At 38.1% G+C, this 25,523-nt stretch overlaps 2 protein-coding genes across 2 annotated transcripts; both read right to left on the reverse strand.

Annotated features, from left to right (window-relative positions):
* Nucleotides 1-2,070: 2,070 nt before the first annotated feature.
* On the reverse strand, nucleotides 2,071-16,626 carry mamdc4 (MAM domain containing 4). Its single transcript, XM_085358013.1, has 28 exons — nucleotides 16,575-16,626; nucleotides 15,439-15,531; nucleotides 14,632-14,793; nucleotides 14,372-14,497; nucleotides 13,933-14,166; nucleotides 13,681-13,806; nucleotides 12,310-12,465; nucleotides 12,058-12,161; nucleotides 11,368-11,523; nucleotides 10,073-10,163; nucleotides 9,844-9,957; nucleotides 9,358-9,450; nucleotides 9,126-9,263; nucleotides 8,896-9,035; nucleotides 8,225-8,333; nucleotides 8,001-8,105; nucleotides 7,414-7,548; nucleotides 7,170-7,297; nucleotides 6,262-6,478; nucleotides 6,030-6,167; nucleotides 5,833-5,960; nucleotides 4,167-4,257; nucleotides 3,422-3,580; nucleotides 3,195-3,320; nucleotides 2,985-3,106; nucleotides 2,766-2,871; nucleotides 2,271-2,440; nucleotides 2,071-2,127 (listed from the first exon to the last, which is right to left on the reverse strand). Exons 1-28 carry the CDS (start codon nucleotides 16,624-16,626, stop codon nucleotides 2,071-2,073), a joined length of 3,576 nt encoding a protein of 1,191 aa, XP_085214139.1.
* Nucleotides 16,627-19,120: 2,494 nt separating this feature from the next.
* On the reverse strand, nucleotides 19,121-23,262 carry phpt1 (phosphohistidine phosphatase 1). The gene is made up of 3 exons (XM_085358014.1): nucleotides 22,897-23,262; nucleotides 19,541-19,668; nucleotides 19,121-19,409 (listed from the first exon to the last, which is right to left on the reverse strand). Exons 1-3 carry the CDS (start codon nucleotides 23,060-23,062, stop codon nucleotides 19,317-19,319), a joined length of 387 nt encoding a protein of 128 aa, XP_085214140.1. The 5' UTR covers nucleotides 23,063-23,262; the 3' UTR covers nucleotides 19,121-19,316.
* Between the last annotated feature and the right edge of the window lie 2,261 nt (nucleotides 23,263-25,523).

Consider the following 25,523-nt stretch of genomic DNA (forward strand, 5'->3'; position numbering starts at 1 on the left):
CTCGTACCAATGACCATGCAACATTCAAAGTCACTTAAATCACCTTTCTTCCTGATTGTGATGCTTGGTCTGGACTTCAGCAGGTTGCCATCTCCATACCTAAATGCCTCAAGTTGGTGCAGCGGCTGGCTGATAAGATTTTTGTGTCAACAAGCAGTTCAACAGGTGTACCAAACAAAGTGTATATCCATGCAGTTTCACTATTAATCAACACTGTTAGCTAACAACTTCACTGCTAGCTACTTTCACCTTTCTATTTCAAGTAATAAATATACTGTTATCAAAAATTGTGTTCATTAAAACTTGTATTTCAACTGTTACTCTGTTCGCTAACAATTCAGCTGCTAATATTTAGCTGCACATATCAAGGTAGACATTTTTGTTTTAGATATGTTTTACTCATAATTTTAGCTAGGTTTCACAGTCTTTTTCAGTTGTTTAGCAAGCTATTTCATTAGCTTCTACATACAACCTGCCAACAACTATTTACCTATACTTTTAGAAGCTAACAATGTTGTCAGTTAGCCGTACTTTTGGCTAGCTATTCAGATGACCGATTTACTCTTTTATATTTTCTACTGCTTATTGATTAATTTATAATTAACAGGTAATTCACTACTCAAATCTTTAAATAAATTATAGTTTTTTTTTTTTATATGATTTCAGAAAAAATCTTTAGACCTACTTCCTGCATACACCAGAAGTACTATCTGGGATCAGAGAAAAAAACACTGGTCTTGCAGTAGTCATCATTATTTATTACCAGAGCTCAATCACAGCTTGTTTTTAAAACAGAGTAAAATTAACCCTTCAGTACATCTAAAACATTGCATTACTCTAACAATCTTTACAAACACTAGCGCACCTCAGCGTCCACTTAAATGCAACTTTCTCAAGGCTATAACCTGCGTGTTTACAGTCTTTTCTCTTTTGTCCACAACTTTCCTTCTTTTTGAACAACAAATTAAGAGTTTATGTCCCTAATATGAATTGGACTCCACTTACATATTGCAACTCAAGGGTTCTGATAAACTTTAATAGTTTCAAACTCCAGTGGCCCATTTATTCTGTTATAAACATGTAGTCTCTAGGCTGAAGCTGGGGAAAAAACCTTATGAACAGACAAAGTTATATTACTTTTCCATATGCTGAGTATTTATTCCCACAACTAGCAAATTATTTTATCTAAAATAGGAGTGCCCATTTTAGAAGATAAAAAGGGGGCTTAAACTACTGAAATCTTTCTGCTGCTTGCACTTAAAATTAACTTATAACTGTTCGAGGTTTCTGAGACACCTAAAAGGATCTACTTACAGCCATTTCTGTCATTCATGGGCTGTGCCCAGTCTTGATTTAGAGAAAGTTCATTTTCATCCAAAACACATTAGACCTCCTTTTGTCTTCTTTCCATCCACAGCCAGAGTCACATCTGATCTGAGGTATCTTCACCAATTAGGCTTAGCTTGGTTGGTCAGTGTGTGAGCTATGCTTGCATATTGTGTGTGTGATGTATGGGTGACATAAGTAGTTCTCCTGCTGTGATATCACCTTTTTTCAACAAACCACCTTTGGGTGGCAGAACCTTTGTACCTTGAGTCTCATTCCACCTCCATTTCTCTGGTGTTACAAGAGACCTGCAAAAACATAAAAAGGTCAGACTGTTGTGAAGTGAAAATGTCAATTTTGGATAAACTGCTACATGAAAGATAACTTCTATTTTCCGTTATTTTGACCATTAATTTCATGATTTATTAACATATTTATGAAATTCAAACATGAAATAAAGAAGCCTATAAAAAATTTTTTTATGTTCATGTACAGCCTCTGAAGCCAAAACCCAGTGAATCAGCACTTTGGTAAGAAAATGTATGAATGAGAGATTTAACAGGTGGCGACAGATAGGACTTCAGCAGGTACCATGTTACTTTGTCTCTGGTGTTTAAGTGCTAGTTTATATGAAGTATTCTGGAGTTTATTTCTACCATCTGGTGGCAGAAAAGTCTATAAAGCTGCCTCTTATAGGGATTGGAAATCAAACAGCAAATGTCATATTAAATACTCACAGAGACATTATTGAAACCAGCTGCCATCTGGGTTTTGGGTCTGCGGAACTGTAACATGGTCCTGCTGAAGTGAACTCTAATTAATTATTAGTGATTAATTAAGACACATTAAGGTAAAAATCAGCATTTTTGATCATATGGGCAATGCTTTTGTCCTTTTGCTTTCTGACAAGTGTTCTTAAGGGTCTGAATGTCAGATTTACTCACTGTGAGGTCTGTGTCATAAGACTCATTAGTGAAACCAGCAACAAATGAGGAAGGTGATGTCTGTCGTGTTCGCAGGTAGAAAACCAGCAGGCCGACCAACGTGCCGATGAGCAGAAGGACCACAATCACAGACGCCGCGATCCCTCCTGCATTGTTTCGGTTTGGGGAGGCTGCAGCACAGATGGGAAACATTTAGTATTTGTCTCATTAATGTAGTGAAGCCAAACTTTACATTGTAGTTAGAAATTCAGTCAAATGGTTGAATGGTTAAAAAAAAGTGCTGAAAAACTGAATATTATTAAAAGCATATTAGTTCTAAATTCACTTTGTCAGTTAGGAAATTTTATTTTATTTAAAAAAAACCATCTTAGCAGTGACTGCTGCTTTTTAAATTTCTCAGCACTGAATCTGAGCATGCACATTGTGCAGAAACATTAAAAACCTCTAATACAGTCTGCAATAGTTTGAATAGAAATCTGGGAGTTCTGCTCATACGTTTTATTGGATCTGTGACTTTGTTAGCACAGTTGATCCCGATGGTGTATTCGATGTCATCCAGAGCTACCACACCTGCTGTACCTTTGACGCCTTCAAAAACAATCTGTTTACAGGAAAAGTAAGATGACAGCAGAGATTGCAGTAGGTCGTACATGCTTACATACAACAGCAAGTCACTAAGTGTATTCAGCCATTTGTTATAAAAGTGAGCCTGACCTGGTATTTCTCAGTAGATGTGATGTCGATGTCAAAACGTTTCCACAGTCCAACAAGTTCGGTCTCAGCCAGCGGGTTGAAACGACCTTCGGAGAGTCTCCATACTTTTAGCTGGCAGTCCGCTGAAGTCATTCATAAAAAAGGTTAAAAATATTTACAGGTAAATGCATTCAAAACTGACATAAATTGAATATGTTTTTTCTTTCTTACATGACTGGCTTTTATAGACCCAGAACTTCAGGCAGGTGCCCTTAGTAGGGGGCAGGTGAGGGCTCAGCAGTAGAGCGTTTTGACTCACTTCTGTCCGATTGCTGCTTGGAAAGAACAGGAAGTGACCTTGCAGAAAAGAAAAGAAGGGTGTTTTGAAAAAGAAGATAAGAAGTGTGACTTTGCAGCATCCGCCAGCTGTCTAGTTGTTTGTTTCTCTCTGGTTTTACCTTTTTCTGTGCCCAAAGTGTGGTCGTCAAGTGGGATTGGGTAGTGACGTTCCATCTCTGCACTCGTCAGCTCCCAGTCCAGTTTGTCTATGGTCATGTTCTGAGTGTTGCTCCAGCTGCACATGCCTCTCTCCATACTACACTTGGAACCTGGGGAATCTAACAAAATAAATATTACGCTATAATTGTGCAATATTGAGTAGGATAAAATATTATAGAGGAGGTAGTCATGTACTCGGAGTAGTTTTTGAAAACTAATATAAGGCCTTTATTTTAGTGGGTTAAAGACATAAAAATACACCAGTGCAAATTGGCTTACACCTTCTCTAGGTGGTACTGTAGGCAATTGTGGTTTCACTCACCGCAGGAGTGCAACACTAAGTGCATTATTTTCTTTGGCCTGTGGCCAGTGGTGAGTAAAAGACTTCTCTAGCCTTTAAGAGCATCATCCAGCCTCAGACTTAAAAAAAACCTGTTCTAACTCAGCATAGTGTAACCACAGAGTAGTACAGACACACTGAAGCCACAATTTTAAATATGCAGCACAAAATGGAAGACAAACAAAAATATGTCTAAAGAATGTAATATTTTTAAGTCATTTTTACTGTAGTCTTAAAGTCTTAGCGGGATCCTTGGTTAAAGCCCATGAGGAAAAGTATCTAGATACATAGAGCTGCGTGCTGCTTTTACTGCAGTCTTAAAATCTGTAGTGATTTCAATCTTGATGAGGCATGTCAGTACAAACCTTGATTTTCACAGGGATAATGTGAAAGAAAGATGTCATCGATTGCAATGCAAGTGTCTTTCCCTCCAGCTCCGACAACCTCAAATTCCAACTGCAGAAGAAAATTACCACAAAATAAGCTTTGAACAGCGGGCACAAAGTCCTTAGATCAAAAGCTACTGTGCAAAAGTCTTGAGGCACCACTCATTTCTTTGTTTTTTGCTATGAAAACCTGAAGTAGTTGCATGAAGATTCACTGTACAACACAAAAACACAATTTGTAGAATTCTAATTGAAAGCCATTATTTGATATGACCACCTTTATTCTTCCACACAGACCCTCAGTAATCTCTTTAAGTAGTTTTCAGGGATAGTTCTCCAGGCATCTTGAAGGAAATTAAAAGTTATTTCTTGGCTTTCTTGGATCTGCCTTCGTTTTTCTCCAAATTCTCTGTCAAAATGATCCCACATTGCTTCAGAAATGCTGAGGTCCTGGATTTAGGGAGGTTGAACCATGATTGATAGTGTTCCACTGTGTGTTTTTCTATCCAGATTGTCATTGTCACGGGTCTGTGACCCATCGTTTCTGTGTTTGGACTTTTGATTTTGGTTTATTTAATATTCTGAGGTTAAGATTCTGTTCCTTGTTTTGGTTATTATAGTTGTTAGCCTTCTGTTTAACATTTGTATTCTTAGGTCACCTTAGTTTTCTTATCTAGTCTTTACATTTCTGTTGTCAAGCCTCCCCTCTGTTCCATGCCCCATGTATAGTCATAATTCTGTAGTTATATATTTTCAATGTGTCTCTTGCTCTCTCTCTGTTTAGTCAGTCACGTCTCAGTGTTTGTTCCCCTGTCTTGCCAGTTAGATTATAATCCAGCCGTGTTCCCCAGGTGTTTCCTCTCTGCCCTGATTCCTTCATGTATATATATTGTCTGTGTCTTTTTGTGCTCCTTGTGATGATCTCCCTCTTGCTGTTTGCCCCGTTTGTTCAGTGCCTGCAGTGTATGTTTCTAGGAGAACCGGTCAGTTAAGTTACTTAGATTTAGTTATTTGTATTTTCCAGAAATAAAGCTGTTAAGTTCAGTCCTACATTTGGGTCCTAACCTGCCTGCCACACACAGCGTCATGACACAGATATGCTTTTACTGCATTGACAGTGTGTCTGGGATCATTAGCATGCTGAAAAATGAAGCTGTTGCCAATCAGATAATGATTTTTTTCCCTATTAATTAAGTTCATAGCTCACAGATACACCTGCTGTAGATACTTATCTGGTTTCCTCAGATTTTTTAAGTGCATAGTGCACACCATGCCAAAGTTTTCAGCTAATGGCATTATGGGAATCACTTTGTTGGTGTAAAATGACTGTTTTATGCCTTTCAAACTGTGTTATGTGTGTTATGTGTTATTCAGCTAAAGAAAGTGGAACAAATGATGTGTCTAGAAATGCAAACTAAAATTGGTTCTTTGCTGATGGGATGACAGTGAGATGGCTCGAAATTTTTGCACAGTATAGAGAGAGCGGAGAGTGTGAGTGACTCAGGCAGACTGCTGAAAATTGAATTCACACATGTTCATATTTTTAGATAAATGAGTTTATTAAATGAGTAGTTTATTTTATGTGAAGGATAAATTAATCACATTAAAAGTGGCTTAAAAAGTCTGTATCTGCCTTCACACTTACCTGCCAGTCCTCAAGGGAGCTCGAAATGTTGCCATAGCCATGACGCCACACATCTCCTTGATTCAGGTTGTTTGTAAATAGCTTGACCCGCTCTCCCTTCACTGGCTTCATATACACTGTAAGAGAACCTATGGGACACACTCCATTAGTTTAACTTTATGTGTGTGTCTGTGTTTTCCTCTGTGAAGCTGGCCCACCTGGATTCACTCCTCCCATGTGATACCAGAAATTTAGACACTCAGTACGGGTAGTTCCTTGGCGAACAGATGAGGTGAGGACTGCAGTGCTACCTGAGGGAAGGATGCTTGCTCCAGTGTTAACAACCATGTAGAAACCTGGATAGAGACCATGCAGCGCATGAACACAATTCTCAATTTCTCAGTCTCCTGCATGTATATTCTAATGTTAAACAGCAGGGGTGTTTCTCACCCTGTTCAGTCTCCAGGGTGTGATCAAATTTGGGCCCATTTGATGTGGATGTGTATCCGCTACGGTGGAGCCACTGATCTTTACTAGAGCTGGTGTACCCACACTGTTGGCCTTCAAAGGAACACATCCTTGGGTTGGTACAGGGACCCTCCAAGAATGCCACATCGTCAATGGCAATGAGTCCATCATAGCCAGAGCGAACGGCTTCAAACATCAGCTGTTGATGAATTGGAAGAGAAGGAAGATGTTATTAACTATTCCTATTAAAAAGCCAAGTTAATTAATGTGTACAGGGGATTTTAAAACAACAAATACTGGACAATGTCATTGACAGAAACTTGATATCTATGTTTCAGATGAAACATAAGCATAAATAAGCAGACAGAAGTAAATTAATAAAAACATGCACAAGCAACAAAAAATACAAACATAAGACAGAAAGCTGGCATAAGTGGGCATGGCATCATGGTAAAAATGATAAAGAAAAATTGTGGGTCGTTATACATATTTAAGATCTTTGGAGGTGAAGAGAGGTTCAGCTGTTAAAAAATTGACCAAAATAATTTCTGCACTTCACTTGTACTCAGTGATGAGTTAAAGGGAGATGTGGTCTTTATTCTTCATAAAAGCAAAAAGCGTCAGTGCTGCATTTTAAACCAGCGGCAGGCAGGATAGGTCTACCTGTGAAGGGCATCTACTCCCTTACAGCTGCAATGATGTTTTGTTTTACCACAAGTGGGCAAAGTTTCTCCAAAAACTCAAACCATTTGTTTAAAATCAGTTTCACTTTGTGTCAGCTGGGATAGGCTACAGTACCCATGACCCTCAGTTGGATAAGTGCTGAAGAAAAAAGGATGGATTTCCTTGTTTTAGTAATTTCACTGGTGCTGTGTGCAGTCATTACATACATGAAATTTTGAGATCTGGTGCGGTACTGGGCATTGTGCTTCATGCCAAACATTTCCACGAGCTCCACTGTGGGTCCACAGGACCATCTCAAAACCTTTGTTATCTATTAGCTTCACATTCAGAGTACCTGGAAGAAAATTATCAGAGATTTCTAGTTAAAGGTTTGTTTTTCTTTTTTTACTGAAGAAACAATCTTTCATTCTAAATTTACATATTAAATTCTTTTAGTCAAATTATCATCACCTGCATTTGGCCCATAGACTTTGTAGAAGAAGTAAAGGCAGTAATCTTTAGGACCCGGTGACTGTGGAAAGGAAATTAAGCGTCCAAACAAACCGTGCAGGTATGGACTCCTCATGTCCACGACAAGGCTTCTGCCTGAACATCAACAGACAGACAGGTCGGCATCAGACACTGACACAGTATAATACCAATGACATAATGCTTAGCAAAATTAGTATCTTCACTTTCAAACTTGTATTATATTTATGGCAACTATTCAAAAGAAATTACATTAAATTATTACAAAGTACTTTTACTGTGCTTTCCATCATTTATCGACAGGGACTGAAAGGAGTTTATAGCAAAGAAACATCTCTCAGCTTTGTGACAAGAATAACATCCTAAATGTCAGCTGAAAAAATCAATTAACAAGGACCAATCATTACTGACAGCAGTTAAGAGCATTACACCTGCACCAAACCACACTGAGGGTTTTCTAATAGAGAGAGTGAGTCTGTGGAAAGGATTTAAAAGTATGTACATCTGAGATGCTCCCTGATTAAACGCCTGTATAAAATGCTAGATTAATTTATTTGAAATGAGCTTACCAACACTGATAGTATGGTCCATCCCACTGAGCATTGTCCAGTCAAAGTTGTCGCTGCTGTCCTGATACCATCCACACAGTCCTTCTTCAAAGTTACATGACAATCCTGGGCAAACACACACAAAACTGGTTGGTTTAAGCAAGTGCTAGACAATTTACTGGAAAAACTTTAAACTGAGCATCATAAATTATGTACCGTAAATTATAAGTAGATATTAAAGTTACCTGTTGGAGACCATGGATAATAGTCAACATGACAGTCACTAAATTGGACATTTTTCACTTTAATCTTGGAGCACTGACAAAGTTTCTTAGCGTGAGCTTCAAAAGCAAGCTGGTGAAGATAAAACAAAGCGGTCTAATGAGTTAAATAATATTTTAACTGTTTCATTGTTTGATTTTGTGTTACAGAAAAACAAATAGCATAGCATTAGCTTAGTCAAGCCACAAAGTGAAACTCAACATCAATTGTGTCAGATCAGCTGATCTCAAATCCATGAGCAGATGGTTCAGCTTATACTTCCTCTGAATGTGCCATTGGCAGATTTCCTATAGAGTGTGTTGCTTAAACCTCCCAAAACTCTCTTTTCTTTTGACTATAGTTTTCAGACTGAAGTTAAAAATATAATAATATAGCTCATGTCATGTGTACTGTTAGAGCGATGGGCACTCATGTTAAACAAGGTAAATATTTTAAATAATGAGGTCATGTTTAATCTCGGGCTTTGTATGATGACCTCACTGAAAGCTGATATCATCAAAGTGGCACAGAAGCCCCACCCAGCTACTATTCAAATTTTCTGTTTATGAGAGTCAGCCAATGAGAAGAGGAGTTGTATCTCTTTAGTTGAGCAAAATGATAAATACCTGAGCAGCAAGACTAAAGTTAAGCTGACCTGGAATCGATTTTTCCTGAATCCAATGAGTATGTCAGCGTGTTGCCAATTCTCTGCCTCTGGTCCAGTCTTCCCATTAAACTCCCACAATTTAGGCCCCATGCCCATTGAGCTGTCGATCACTCTGACGGACAGATCACCTGCAGCAGAAAGATGCAACCGGGGTTATTTACAGCATACCAAGTTTGTGTTCTGGAAAGAATAAAAAGATTTGCAGGGCAACAACTTACCAATATAACTGGGTTTCCCAGTTAGTGCATAATCAAAGCTCATGCTACAATTGGGACCAGTGGGGCCTAGGAGGGGGGTCCGTGTTTGGGCTTCAGTCAGCTGCTGGCCTGGAGCTTTGGCTACATACAGAAACTCCTCTGACAGATGAAAATAGACCCATGGGAATAAATTGTACTATGAAATTAGCACTAAACAAATAAATAAATGAATACCAGAAACAGCTGTCTGTACCCTGGGCTGTGGAATTTTGATATAGTACCCAACCTTGACCCCCAAGACTGGTGTCAGTCCACCCAGAGCTGCCCTGAGAGTAAGAGAAATCACCTGCAGAAGAGGTTTACAGTTAACAGCAGTGATTAAAAATGCAACCATAATCAGCAATAACCTTGTATATTACATGTTCCATGCATGAGACATTACTTGTAAAGTTTAGGAGCAACCAAAGCAATAAACACAACCTACTTAATTTATTTTTGAAAATTAGCAATGAAATTGTGTAAAATACAAGTTAATTATTTACCAGCAGACTCTTTTAAGTATATTAACCTTCTTCTTGAAATAAAATAGCTATTATTAATAGAGTTGGGTTAAGTTTAGGAACACCCTGCTGGAATCAGCATCACTTCATTTCATAAAATCAAAAGTCTTATAATAATTTAAAACTTTGCAGACCATTTTAAAAAAGTCAAACCGAATAAGCAGGATGAATACACTCACCACATTTAGCTTCATCCTCTGCTCCTTCACAGTCAATATGAAAATCACACAACTTATCCGGTTCAGCACATGGATTTTTAGGGGGACCAGGGAATGTTTCAACAGAAGTATTATCTATGGAAGAGATAATACTTCCATAGATGAGCAAGAGTCATTCAACGACACAAGATGTTTATACTTATTCCCTGCAGATGTTTTTTCTCAAAGTTAAGACAATTAAGAAGCTTACTGCTTGATAAGCGGCATTCGGGAGACAAAACAATGCTGTCAATCGCGATACCTCCATATGCAAAGTTTCTGATTGCTGCCATAATCAGGATCTATAGGGAGAAAATAATTCAAAAGAGCAGATTAGCTATTTTATATTTCAACTAAAATTCTCATCAGTTACACTATAAAAGAGGTAAAAAAAACAAAAAAACAAAGCCCAACAACAACTAAATCGCTTATTTCCAAGCTGCTGGATTTTTGAATTTTGTGAGTACAAAAATACTAAATTACATTTAGTAGTCACGTAAACTCAAATTAAAAGAGATGTTTTCTTTTCTTTTATTCTTCATTTGACGCATGTAAACTGTTCTTTTCTTTCTATTGAGTATTACATTCAGATCTCAAATGTTTTTTATTTTAAAGTCAGAAACTTTTGATTTTCGATTATTTATGCGCATGTAGAAGCTGTACGCTAGAGCTGAGAAGCTTTGGTTTAATGCGATCTATAAAATGTTGTTGTTTGCTTTTTAGGCGATGTTATATTCATTTTAAATGTTTACATTTAAATGTTATTTTTTAAATATATTATATTATGATATATTTCTTATATATATTAGTAGAACAATAATGAAAAAAAAAATATATATATGGATTTGTGTGCATTAATTACATAGGTACATGGAGACCCAGTATTGCAGGGTCTTTACATTATGATATAAAGCGGCTTTTGGTATATTACATGGAATTGAACTGAACTGAATAATCACCATCATTTCCGTTAAAGTAAATTAAAGTATATGTGAAAAGGTAAAAATATTTTCCCTCATATTTTAATTATTTAAGCTTAAAGTTAAAATTTAACCACTGTTGCCTTCACAACATCAACTTCCCTCTGAACTATTTCATAATGTTCATGTATTAAGAATTTAAAGTTTTCTGTGTGGAAAAGTGTTTGATTAAACGATGACTCCCAGCTATCCTTAATTGGCTCACCAAAACACCAATCTCAGTATTAGCAGTAAACATTACATAGATTACTGTAGTGGCTTGGATGAATCATCTCTTATCAAATCATCGCACCTCCGAGCTACATGAATTTCTGTGGCCAGACTTAACTGATTCTGTAAACTTTACTTACTTACAAAAACCTAATTTTACTGATCTTTACCTTATGTAATAACTTCTTTGCTATTCAGGGTTTGTTTTTTTTAAGATTTGTAGTCGTAACCCATCAATATCCCTATTTTAGAGTTGGAATGGGTGAAGCCCAGCTTCCCTATTACGGTTATTAATTCACCTGTGAGAGGCACTTACCTGGAAAGTGACGTTGGTGACAATCTCCACCTCTGCCTTTACCCAGAGATCACCTAGAGAGCCACCTCTTTCCCACACTGGGTAGATATATTTATCTGCAACCAACACCGTCAAACCCCCCGACCTCGGCCCAAACTGGTGAGTGTACATCACCATCTACAACAGGCAGGTGCAGTAAACTCGTGAAATTAGGAATTGAATTCAAATTATTGTTAACAATGTTAATTTAAAGATGAGGGATGAAAAAATGCTTTTCTCTCCAGGAATTTAAGAAAGAAAGAAAGTGTACTTTATTGATCCCCATGGGGAAATTACTCTCTGCATTTAACCCATTCACTCAGTGAAGCAGTGGGCAGCCATTGGGTGCCCGAGGAGCAGTGTGTAGGGACGGTACCTTGCTCAGGGGTACCTCAGGGTAGGCGTTCAGTGGATTCAAACCACCGACCTTCCGATCATGGGGCCACGACTCTACCTACTGAGCTATCCCTGCCCTCCTCCCCCCCCCCCTTTTTTTTTTAAATAAGAAAGTATACTTTAAAAAAAACAATAACCCTTATGTGACTGTTAATTCAATTTGTGAATAACATTTTCCACATTTTTACCTTTTCAAAGCATTTGAATGTTTCAGACTACTGTGAAACAGTAAAAGTAAAAGCCGCTGAAGAACGAAGGCATCAGTTTTGGACTCACCTTACAAGGATGTGAACTGTTGGTGGGTTCAAGAGAGTGACTTTGGAAGGAGGCCCAGTCCCTTTTGAGACCCTCATCAGGGACCGTAACATAGAGAAAATGACCTGAAATAAAAACAATGACATAGTATTTTTTTAAATCTGCCTTTTATTTCTAATACAAAAGCATTTCAAATACTAGCAGTAAGGAGTAATAGGATAGCTTCAGTATCAAAAATACAAAAGGGTCTTCTGATTTGTCTGAATATCATACCTGATGCTGAGTTACTAGAATGATCTCTGCCTGGTCCTTTCAGAGGATCTGTGTTGGTGATCTGTGTCTGATTTGTCCTTACCCATTTCAATGATGAAAGTGACCTTAGGTCCCAAATGCACAGGCCTTCCTCAAAGTCACAGGACTCATATTGAGCTGGGGACGCAACAAACAAAGACGGAACAAATAGTCATCATCATGAAGTGTACTGTCCATAAAAGATGGACATGGTCATCGTGGCAACTTTTTTAAAGCCTTAAACCTGGTTTATAAATATTATTTAAAAATACATACCGATCTTTGCCCAATACCTGTGTTGCCTCTCGATCACAAGCAACCTCCTTCAAGCAAACTCTGTTTTACAAAGTACTGAGTACAAAATCAGGTTTTTTGTTACTGGGAAACATGGCAGCCATTCCAGCCGCAGCACTTTGTTGGAGTAATTTTGCTTAAAATATTAACATGAAGACAGTTTGGTCCTTACCAATAAAAAGCTCCTTTTGACAAAGATATTTAATGTAAGATGATTCATTCTGATTTCAGCATTTCTTACAAAAGCTAAAAGATGATATTGATATGAGTCGCTTCTACAGGAATGTTTATTCTGAGGCAACTGAGCAAAATACACAAGAACCGCTTTTCCACTGCCTTATATAATAACACATCTTCTTTTTGCAACCCAAGGCACTCATGATTATTTTAAATCGTACTGACAATGGATTTGGATTTGTTGTTCCTTGTCAGTTTTATTATTTTAACCACGTTTTATTATTCCTGTTGACAAAAGTCAGTCTGTCTTCCAATCTGAACTAAACCTGCCACACACTGTTGGAGACTGAGTTTGGAGTTTTAGCTTGATAACAATAAACAAAGAAGTGCCATAGAAAAAACAAATGCATCTTAGCAATATTTTCACACATGCTTGAAATTATAATTGTAATTACGTTTTAATTTGTATTAATTGCACAGGCCTATTACTCTATGTCACTTCTGCTAAAAGGGACAAAGGACCCTGTGCACAGGTGTCCTATTCAAGAGCAAAGAGCCGCGTGTCATTCACTGATGATATGATGATGACATTTTTGGTTAGGTCAGCTGATGGTTAGGACTACAAAAGTGGTTTTAGCACACTGATCAAAATACATGGTGGTGCTACACCACCATGTAAAATACGCTTTTACACCGGCGCATCGACTGGGACTATAGCTGTGTCTGAACGTACTTCCAGTGACATTTGCAGACATTTTTTTAATTTGATTGAACTTTTGTGAACAATAAGTCTGTTTTCCCCACCAATTTTATTACTTTGTATTGTGACTAAAATATTCCTACATATTTATTATGGGATTCAGGTGAAATTAGATTTCTCACTGCAGTTGAGCTCATCAGATCCATCACCACAGTCATCGCTGCCATCACAGAGATGGCGCTCCTCCACACAGGCCTCGTTGTTACACTTCACCATCCCTGCTGAACAGTTTCCCCCGGGGACTGGTGCTGATGATCAAGAGAAAATAAAAAACTATCACTTATGAATCAGTTTACTGGAATTAATTGATTGTAAAACACTCTGCAAGGACTTGAAAAAAGGCAGGGACAAATGGGATCTTTTGAGGGGCTTACAGGGAAGAGCACAGTCTAGAAACTCCAGCTGGTCTATGGCCACATCTCCTCTTTGTCCCACTGACCGCAGCGAGTGAAGACGGATTTGAAAAGTTGAGGGAATCCGGCCCAGAAAGATGAGAGCTTCCCTCCAGGCACGAACACTGGAGGCCTCAGGACGCCAAACAACAGCCTCTTCACCACCTGGGTAGAGGACAGATGCCCACAAGGGCGTAGATCCCAGACCGGTGTTACCTACAGTAAAAAGTAAACATTAAAGTATTCATTAGCACGACAGCTGCAGGGGAAATACATTTTATCTTTAAAGATTGTTAAAGAAACATTGTACATTTTTAAAGGTAGGGCTTGTTATGACCAAAAACAGGACTAACAGAGAGAGACGGAGAGGAAAAAACCTGGTTATCTAAATATACGACATGCAGTTATTTGCCATCATTACCCGAGTCCCACAGGAAGTATCTGAGGCGAAGGCGACACGTTGTTGAAGACTGATTAATCTCTGGAGAGATTAAAACTGCAGTGTGGAGCAAGTCTTCATTCACTGCACTGATTCCCATGAACCAACCTTTGTAAAAAGACATATTGATTAGAACATTTTAAGATATTACCATTCCAGTTTAATGCAGGATGACTCTCTAAAATACTTGCAATAATACAGCTTTGACTATAAACATGACAATAAAAAAGACTGTACAATACCTATGGCTGTGCCGGTGGTGTAATCGGTGGACGGTCCACTGTCAGGCACTGTTTCCCCTCTCTGATGTCTCTCCCATTTGTATTGTGCACTGGGCGACGTGTCAGCCCATCCACACATTCCTTCATCCTCAAAGTCACACACAAACCCCTTTCCATTGTAGCCTTTCACAGGGGTGACAGAGCATTCAGTTGTTATAATACTGTGTATTACAGGAGAGGTCTTCCACTAAGAAAACTATTTACCCTACCATAATTTGGAGTAAAATTTTCCTGCTGTGTAGGTATAAAATCTAGAAATTGTGACCAAACCTTAGAAACCGCTAAGTTTTCCCGTAGCAAGCAGATGCCACAGATGCAAAATCAGGGTCTTTTAATTTTTATCTTAAATATGATGATTGTTTTATTTGAACATAAGTGACCAGCATCTCAAAATTAGTTAAAATTCCCCTTTCAGAATGTCAATAAAACACAGAAGCTTAATGAGACCATAATGATCATGTAACATGATCACATTGATATAGTCAAGTCAAATCTATGGGTGATGCTAATCATATAATCACATTTTATGCTTAAGGACAACAGATGGAAATTAGCCCTTGGCTATAATCTGGTATGTTTACATTCATGTAATTTTTTTTACATTTATGTTCAATATCATGCACTGTCCTAAATACAATAAATACAATATTCAGCATACTCAGCACTGAAGCATTTTCCAGTTTTTGAGACAAATCTGACAAGAAATGGCAAAAAAATAAAATAAAAATCCGATTATAGATGGGACTAAATTACATTTTTAAAACTTACCACAGCCTTGCTCATCACTCCAGTCTGGACAGTCTTGCACAAAGTTACATTTCCCCCCAGGAGCTTGACACGACTGAGCTGAAGAGCCAGCAGCTGGATAAGAATATGAAACACAAAATTCTTTTTTTTTTCTTTTGTCCTGTGAAATTACACTTGCTGATCAAGGGTGTATGAGATGGTCAAAAATCAGACCAATGATCACTATGGACTGCAAAAAATAACTGTAGCCTTTCCTATTAAAAGACAACAGGTTATTAGTAGAAGCCTTAACCTGTCAGAGCTGATGTAAATATGCAAATATCTTCCAGCCAAAGATTGAAAATACTCAAATATTTTCCATCTTTGCTTCTGGGTGTATGACTCAGGCCCAAACTCTCTCATGACTCATGACTCAAAGGTTTACAACCCATCTAATGCCAACAGGCTCAAAGACCGCAGAGAGGTAATCAGGGTGACACCATCCACTGAAGGCATCTGTCCAACCAAACGTCTCTGACTAAGACTCAAGACTTTATGATTCAGTAACCTAATAGCTAGAAAATAGACAGGACACCAGACATTTGATTTTTGAGTCTGAATATCCCAGAAGACATCACATCATCATTTTGTTAGAAAATAAATCACACATGAAAGCTCACATTTTTAGTAAGGAGTTATTACCTGACATCAAAAATTACCTGAAATATTGAAGTCTTCTCTGGACTCTTAGAGTTGTGAAATACTCAAAACCCCATTGAGCATTTCTTTATCCTTTATATTTGTGATATTAAATATTAAGGTTAATTATATGTTCTGTCTCAACATGTCTGTTCTGTCTGTGGATCTTTAATTATCAGATGGAAAACAAATGCCAGGTTGCCTAAATTCCCAAAGATAGCAAAAACCTCCATAGCAACAACAGTTGTGCATCTGAGACTGAGATGAAAGAGAAAATCTTTCAACTGCTTGTGGCTTCTTTATCAAATACTAATTTTTTAGTTTTTTACTGACTGTGGCTTGATTAAAAAATCCAAAATCAACTGACTTGTCAAGACATTATTTCAATCTATGTGTAGCAGGGCTGCACAAGTTCAGTTTGGAATAGTTAGCACCATTATTGCTGCACATAATTAAAATCTAATTGAAGGTTTTCTTACCCCACTGCAGAGCCCACAGCAGAATGAGCGCTAAGCTCCTCACATGAAACATCTTCTTTTTCTCCCTTCTTGCACCACATCAATCTGAAGGTTTGCCGACAACCTGCAGAGACTTTATTGTTGACTCTGACCTCTTCTCTGTGCATGAGAGATAACAGTTGGACTTTAAAATCACCCATCATGCAACAGCAGCCAACAATTATAAAATAATCTCCTACAAACGATGGCGGATGTCCGGACATTGCTCATTTACTTGGCGGATATAGAAATGCAGAGCAAAGCAGATGCAAAGTGCAGTTTACGGAAGCGATTTTAGCTTACCTCAGTCATGCTGCATAGGTATTTAAGACAGAAACATGGGCAGCATCCTGCTTTAAGTCACGCATGCATTACTCCAACATCATTACCTCAGTAGATTCATTTATCTTTGTCTTTATTAATAGGTGCAGTTTATAACACTGCATTCTAGAATCCATTGGTATTCAAAGGCGCTCACGGTTGACTCAGTGACAGGAGAGGTGCCCGGATCCTGTGGCTCTGAAACAAGCCCAAATCATCACCCCTCCACCACCATGCGTGGCAGTTGGTATAAGGCATTTGCCATTAGCCATGTTTGGTTTTCTTCAAATGTGGCACCGCACATTATGACCAAACATCTCTACTTTGGTTGAGTAAGGTCCTGAAGACTTGTGGTGTGTTTACGTGCAATTTTGCAAATATAAGATGTGCTGCCATGTTCTTTTAAGAGACCATGGCACGCCGGGGCAATCCTTCCAAAGAAACCATACATGTTCTTTTTACAGTTGTTACATTTAACATGTTAACTGAGGTCTGTAGAGTCTAAGTTGTAGCTGTTGGGTTTGTTTTATATTTCTCTGAGCGTTGCACGGTCTGACCTTGGGTCGAATTTACTGAGGTGCCCACTCTTGGGAAGAACGTGGCGCTGTGTTAACACTTGAAAGCTCCGACCGGGAAAATGCTAAATCTTCTTGGAAGAGATGCTCACACTTAGTGATGATCAATTAATCAATTGCATCAGATTAGGAGCACCTAGCTGCTACTTACCATGGAAGCCGTAAGGATACTTAGTCCTTCACAGAACTGCATTAGAGCCCTGTGAAAAATGTCTTTTTCTTTTTTTTTACATGACTGTCTATTTTAAATTAAACATTTGAATGCATTTTTATCCACAGTTATCTTTACTGATTATTAATATGTATTTTCTAACACATGTTATACATTGTGAATTGTGTTTCAGGTACTGTTTGAACATATGTAGAATAAAAAATGTGTTGTCAGGTTTCTGTCCTGGCATAAATATGCTGTGGATCATATGCTGTATAGAAAAGTTATACATAGTTTCCAAATCTGAAAATGGAAGCCAGTGTGGAACAGCATTAAACCAGTATTGTTTGTTATGGCAGCAAGGGGCCACCTTGCTTTAGTTCACCTGCTTTATGAACGCAGTAAACCTATTCCTGATAAGTTTATGGTCTCAGTCACTAGTTTAAGTCTTATTCAGTGTTCATTTTGTAAACATTTTTTCCCCATAAAGCCATAAAGTACGACATGCTTAATTTACAAAACAAACAAACAAACAAACCCTCAATTCTGTTAGGTCATGGATTTAGAGAAATTTGCAGTTGATTGAGAACTGCCAACTGCCTGACCTCCCTACTGAGTCACTGAGCTCATCTCCACTGTGTTTGTGGTGTTGGCCCATTTTGAAGCATTTTAATGGAATAATCTGACTAATAATGTGTCTTTATGTGTGATACAACTTACCCAAGACGTTTGTTCTTCAGTTTTGTTGAGTGAAATTCTAGTATTTTATTAGTCTCTACAAGCACTAATTAGCATATATCTGATAATTAAAAAGCCAACAGATGGCAATAGCCTTGGTTGCAAACACTTCCAGGCTTATGGAAGTCTATGGGAAAATTGGCTTGTTAAATCTGACCTGACCTCAGTGAATATGTTCCTGATGAACTTATGATCTCAGTCACTTATTTTCAGTTATATTGCTTAAAAAAATGCAAGTCATTTTGTAAACCTGTCAGAAATCGAGAGAAATACCTGTGCTACGCACACTGGGTAAATATCAGATGATATATCAGAATATTGGATTTTTGGGTATATATTATAAATATTGGATCCTATATGTCAGAATGTCAGAATCATTTCAGAATACTTCAGCACAATGGTAGTAATCAGGAGCATCAAGTTCATTTACTTTTATCTAGCAACTGTGCCCATTTTAATCAACAGTTTACAGCACGCTGGAATCTGGACCATAGCTGCTGTAAAAAGTAAGATAAGCAAAGAGATGGGGTGTTGTCATTTTTCTGCTCTGCAGGAAAGAGGCACATAATATAAGCACACATTTCACAATAAAACCCCACATCAAAACTTGTAAGATTTGCTTTGTAACTTAAATTTCCAAAGAAATTTATGAGGGATAATGACTCTAAAACGAGTCAGTGAAGGAGAGGCAGTAATCTGCAAAGCCAGCGCAGGCAGTCATTTATTTTAAATGTTTCCACATGACAAATTCATTAAATTATTAGCTACACTATGAAAAGCTGTTATGTTTTACACAAGGAAGGAAGGTGAAAACTTAAAGCTGTTGTATTAATAAAAAGAAAAATCCTAAATGTGTTTAGCCTGATAACGAAGGGTTACAAAAAAAATACATCAGTCCAGGGTTACAGGGAATTAAGTAGAAGCTGTTTAAAGTTTATTTCAGTAGCCTTCATTATCCCAGGTCACCTCATAGTCTGGATACCGAACCTTGAGTTTCTCAGTGGTCACTGCATGGTTTGCTCTTCCGAATCCCTGTGATCAAAAAAGACACATCAGTGTTTCATCAGAAAGATGAAATAACATTTGATTTAAACCACTAAAAAAACCCAAAAACCATCATTGTATTCATACTTTCTCAGTATTTACAGATCAGAATCACCCACCATGGAGTATCCGTAGACATGGATCTTCTTGGCCTGGGGGTCATGTTTGATTCTCCCTCCTCCTATACACTCACAGTCCAAGTGCCCGTCCCTTTCCAGCTCCTCTGCTACCTTCTCATAGATGTCAGCTGGGAAAAGGATGGATACAACTCAGAAACAAAGTTTTTGGAATATTTTCTACATCAAAGTATGAATTATTGCCTTAGAAAATATAGCTTGGTGACTTAGAGTTTGTAACTGGAGTTTTATTTATAATTTCAAATGCCTGCTTGGTATGTGGATGTGTCCATACAGTGTTCATTGAGTTTCATGAGGTTGGTCAGCTGTTAAATAAAATTGCATGTACTGTGCTTTCAGTGTTGTCCAGCAGAGAGCAGCACAGACCTGTCATTACTAAATGCAAAGCCATCAGTATTGCATTCATAAAGTCTGCGGTTATCCTGAAGGCTGCCTGTTATTATACAGTGTTTATAATATTTTGTGCCGCTCCATATTGTGTACCAATACTACATAATAAGCACCAACGGATTACATAAACATCCCTTCATTACAAAATTCCAAAGCCAAAATGAGGCAGTCGGTCAATGAGTGCACAGACATGTAAAATATACATTAGATGTAAAACAGTGTCTTTGCTTCCCCTATAGAAACAAGGAGCACAACAAGCTCGTCGTGCAGCTCATAGGGAGGAGAAAAGGTCAAAACTGTGAAAAAGTGAAAAGCTGAGCCTGAGGAGAAAGCGCAGGCACGGTGAGGCCTTAATGTATGGTCTGCACAGAGCTATCAACGACAGGCTGGAGGTGGTGATAATTCCTCCTCCACAATATAAAAGAGACAAAGCGGAGGAAAGGTGGAGGTTGGGTAGGGGATAGGGGCAGAGCCATGCATAAAGTCTACAGATCTTTTGACTGGTTGGGGAAATGTGGATTCTCTAGGCCGCACTTTATCTGTGGCATGAGGGATATTTGAGCATATTGTGGCCGTGTGCTTGAGCCACACAGAAATTCTTTGTTCATTTCTTAGTAATGTTTGCTTAATGTACTTACTAATAACTGGGTAATAGAAACAAAGTCTATACATTTTACTTTTTCCATTTAATATTTATATTATGAATTGTGTTGAATAGAAAGAAATCCATATAAATTATACATATTTATATTAGAATAGCAATTTAGAGTAGTAGTAGATAAGATATTACCCTGACAAAAAAAAGAAGTAAAAATGATGCTGCTGGCCAACAGGCTGACCTTAGAAACTGTGCTGAAACTTTGCCTTGTGTTGGCCAAAGACAAAGGAAAAGGAAAGGGAGAAGGCATGTTAGGAGGCAGCGAGACTGAAGGAAAATTAGGAGTGTGAAGGAGAGAGCAGGGACTTTAAGTGTAGAAACTGTCTGGTAAACAGAGAGCATTTATGAATGGGGGAAGATTAGTAGATATATTGTGTGTGCAGAAAAACAGCTGGAACGGAAGCGAGGCCAGAAGCATTGGAGGTGGATCGAGATAGTTCTACTATGGTGTAGATATGAAGTAAAATAGAGTAGAGGTAATCTTGACAAGAGTATATGAAGAATGTTGTGGAGGTGAAGACTGTCAGACAGGATTATGAGTTTGAAGCTGGAAATTGAAGGCGTGATTCTGAAGGAGGGCGTGAGTGGATATTAAAGTAGACTTCAGTGGACATGCAGGAACAGAGGCGATAAGGTGTTAAGGAGAGAAATGTTGAATGATAGATGGTGGTGGATATGCAAAAAGGACTGGGATGGCTGTGGTAGACATTAAGAAGAGGGTGGAACACAGAGTGATGCTTTTTACTTTTTTTTTACTAAGTACAGCACTTTGGTCAACCTGTGTTGTTTTTAAATGTGCTTATAAATAAATTGATTGATTGATAGGATTGAGTGAAGTAGCAAAAAAAGAAAAAAGAAAAAACAAAACTTAAAAAAAAAAAAAATAGGGGAGGCCTAGCTGGAAGCAGCTAAATTGAACATGTTAAGATTATTTTTGGCGTGATCAGGATGGGACAGGGATATAGGGGGTGTCCAAATTCATGGGCTGCATCCTCCTGAGGCCGCATGTGTAGACGGATTACGTCACAGCGATGCACCAAAGGCTGTCCAAATTCGTAGACTCCGAATGCAGCCGACAAATGCGTCCTCCTTTTAGTTTTAATATTACTCTTATTACTTCTACTTACTCGCTTTGGGGTTCTTAGGGAATAGAAAAGCGCTATACAAATACAGGCCATTTACTCTTTCTGGGTCACAAAATAAACTTTTAAGATATTTTCAGGTCCAGTTTGTCTGTTTTTTCCCTTTTAAAATATCTCACCTGTCTCTCTTGCATTTACTATACCCTGTTTTGCACTGACAAAAACTTATCTTTCCTTATGATGGATCAGAGTCATTGCTTCATTCTCTCTCTCTCTCTCTCACACACACACACACACACACACACACACACACACACACACACACGGATTTCAAAGTGAACATAAGTTCAGGGAAGAAATCATGTGCGCACACCTGTGGACACCTAGACACATCCTAATGTTGGTTATATGCGGAGGTAGAACAGGAAACTATGGGGAGGCAGATTCTAATTATTATGAAACTCAAAATAATTAATTTTTTAATGCACCACTTGAGAAATGACATGAAAATCTTTTACTTTAGACCAATCTCTGACCTCATCATCAATGGGCACAATTGTTAGAGTGTGTCTTGTGACAACAGTATAACTGTGTTTATATGAACTTATTTGGGTTCTCTCTTTTGCCAGTCCCATCTAGATGGGGTTAATTAAGCTGGTTATAAGTAATATTATTATTTGCAACATGGTCCCTCCCTTTATCATCTCATTTAGCAGGAGATACACTGGTCACTGTCCTTCATGAAAGGACAGGGAATAATGCTGTCCTACAATTCAGAGCAATGCACTGTCCAATCATCATTAAAAACAAACAAAATATCTCACAAGTGATGCTGATCAAGCGTGTTAATTAACAGCATGCTATCCATGTTGTGCAATGACCTGCGGCCATGTTTTTAATGACAGGTTGTTAAAGCTTTGGATGAATTCTGACTATGGCCACAACAAAACAGCCACTGGGAGGGCAACTGTTTATGTCCATCGTTTACATACAGTCTGTAGGTATGGCGAGGGTAGGAGGACAATCAAGAACAACACGGAGGTGGGAGACAGGTCCTCGAGATGAGTCAGTATTAGGACAGAAGCAAAGCTGGGTCATCTGTTTGTTTGTTTGTTTGATCTCGGGGGTACATCTCTGGTGCGTCCAGGTGCAGATGGAGGTGTATTTTACGCTTAAAACAGAGCGCTCTGAGCGTTGTCCTTACTCACCGTGGTACTCAGCCCAGCCGTATCCTCGGACTATATCCACCTCCGAGTCGTCCCCCTCCTCTCGGCTATGAACACGGATCAAGACGTACTTAAATACTCCGGAAGGGTCGATGTCTGCCTGCGGTATGTTGGCCATGAGAGCAGCCGCCTTCGTCTGTGTGCACATGTCTAAACTTCTCAAGGAGCACACTAGCAAAGCAAGCAGCAAGCGTAACGCTCGGATTTTCCAAACAAGCTTCGTGTCTATGCGTAGAAACTAATACGGAAGTAACACATTTATATCTCTATATTGTAATCTGGACGGGAATGCAAAAGCTATAAATCATTGCAAAATAAAAGACATCATCTAGTTTCCTTCTAGCACCGCCATAATACAGCTAGCCGGCAAAATCAAGTTAACTTCCGGTATGACCCTTCGAAATAAATAATACTACGACTTACTATCGCCACCATTAATAATAATAATAAACATACAGATATTCCATACGTCTTATGATGTGTAATCTTTTCATTGTTTTATTTCTTGCTGTTCATGGAAAAGCTATGGAAGAAACTGTGAAAATTCCTTATTAGAAATGTTTTAAAACTTAATTTTATTCTGAAGGCAGTTCAAACATACCGGAAAAAAGAAATGCATTTTGGTATCTGCAGTCCAAATGAATATTTTAAAGGGCAATGACTTTTTTTCTACAGTCATTGATCAGAACAAAAAACATACAAAAATGCAGAGGGTTTAAATTTGGGGTAGAAAACATATCATGTGAAAGATAATGATATTATTTCATAATTCTAGTTATAAACAAATGTTATATCAAATATCAATATATATTTGTGGTCAAATGTTTACATACACTCATGAGCATGAATGTCATGTGATTTGGTGACCATAGAGTTCTTTACACTTCTTTTTTCCAGGGCGCAATGATTGCAAAGTGTATATCCTTAAGGACTTTAAAAAACAAGAATTGGTTGAGCTTATATTGCGATTCGTCGATTTTCTTAACAGGCTGTGGCGTGGCCTGGTCAAGCCAACTGGCACTGTAAAATCTACAGCGGCACTTATTAAAAGATCTGAGCCTATGAATCTATTTGAGTCTGTATACAAGTCCTGTTATGTTTTCATCGTTGCAATCTTGCTGTTCATGTTGGTGCCAAGTAGGGCTGCCACAAACGATTATTTTTGCAATTAGTCGACTAATCAGATTATGCATCCATTGGACGTAAAACGTACAGCTTATTGCACCAGCATGCATCTGCTCTTATATAACTATCATTAGCTTACAGCTTTAAGTGTTTAAGGTGTGTGCTAACTAAAAATAAAACAAGATGATAGTTTCGGTGAAGTTTAATAAACTCAGCCGTCTGCTCCTTGCTATCTAAAACATAACGGGACACCGGAGTATATTCTCGAGCACCTCACACTTCTGATAATCAGTTGTCTGCTTGATGTTTATTCAGCTGTGTAAAAACGATAACTTTAATCTCAGCCAAACCGATTTACTCAGGAACAAATAAAATACAAAAAAAAAAAAAAAAAAAAAAAAAAAAAAAAGCCAAACAATAACACTTTTAAGTTATCTAAGTGACTTATATATATTGTATATATATATAGTGAAAGACTGTGGTGAGTTTGAAAACTATTTGCCGGGAGTCCGGTGTTCTCACGGGCTCTAGTGAGCCTTGCCCCCGGCTGACTATCGAGCTGGTGGGTAACAGACGTCTCCAAAAACGTTGGAGCGCTTTTGAAAATATGTGGTGTCTTGATAAACTGAGCAGATATTTGAGGTTTATACAGCTACATTCTCGCCTGAAAATCTGTTAAACATTTATTTTGTGACCCAGAAAGAATAATAAGAGTAATATTAAGATGAACTAGCTGTCACCATTGTTGTAAACTAAGCAGGGCCGCATTATGAATTCTGGGACAGAGCTTCTTCTTCTTCGGAGTTTAACGGCAGCTGGCATCCTTGTACATGCAGTGCTGCCATCTTCGGTTTCAGCCCTAGTGCCAAGTGAAGGGTGGATTTGACAGAGAAGCAAAGGACAACTGCTGCCCACCTACAGTAGGTCATTGGATAATATCTGTGGTCAAATGCCTTTCTGAGTCAAATAGCAGCAGATATTCACAAAATGCATTTAATATTTTATTCAGCATGACTTGAAACTTGCATCAAAAACTGGGTTCGCTGAGGTCAGAGTAAAGGAAGCCGAGGGCCATTTTCCAGTAGACTTGTGTTTTTGAGCGAGTTGCCACCTGCTGGCCATTAAAAAAGATGCACTTTTAAGGCACTTTCACGTTGGCATTGTTTTTCAAACTAAAGTCAGAGTACTCACTGTCAGCTTTAAAGTAGTTTACATTCACAGCAAGTTAATGCAGTGGTTTCACTCATTTTATACATACCACTGAATTATAGGTTAAAGCAGCAAACTGTATAAACATGTTAAAGTCAAAACATTTTGTATATGTCATGTTAAAACTTTTGCAGTCAATGAACAAACCACAGTTTACATTTAGCACTAGTTAAAAATAAGTCAATTGGTGTAAAAAAAATTTTCAAAAGCAAACTATGGTATTATATAACAGAGAATATGCTTAAATTAAAACTTAAATCTTGCTCCAAATCTTC

This window comes from Diplotaxodon limnothrissa, linkage group LG7, assembly GCF_057381915.1.
Source record: "Diplotaxodon limnothrissa isolate DT_005_m linkage group LG7, D_limnothrissa_male_GT1.1, whole genome shotgun sequence".
Classification (NCBI taxonomy): Eukaryota; Metazoa; Chordata; class Actinopteri; order Cichliformes; family Cichlidae; genus Diplotaxodon; species Diplotaxodon limnothrissa.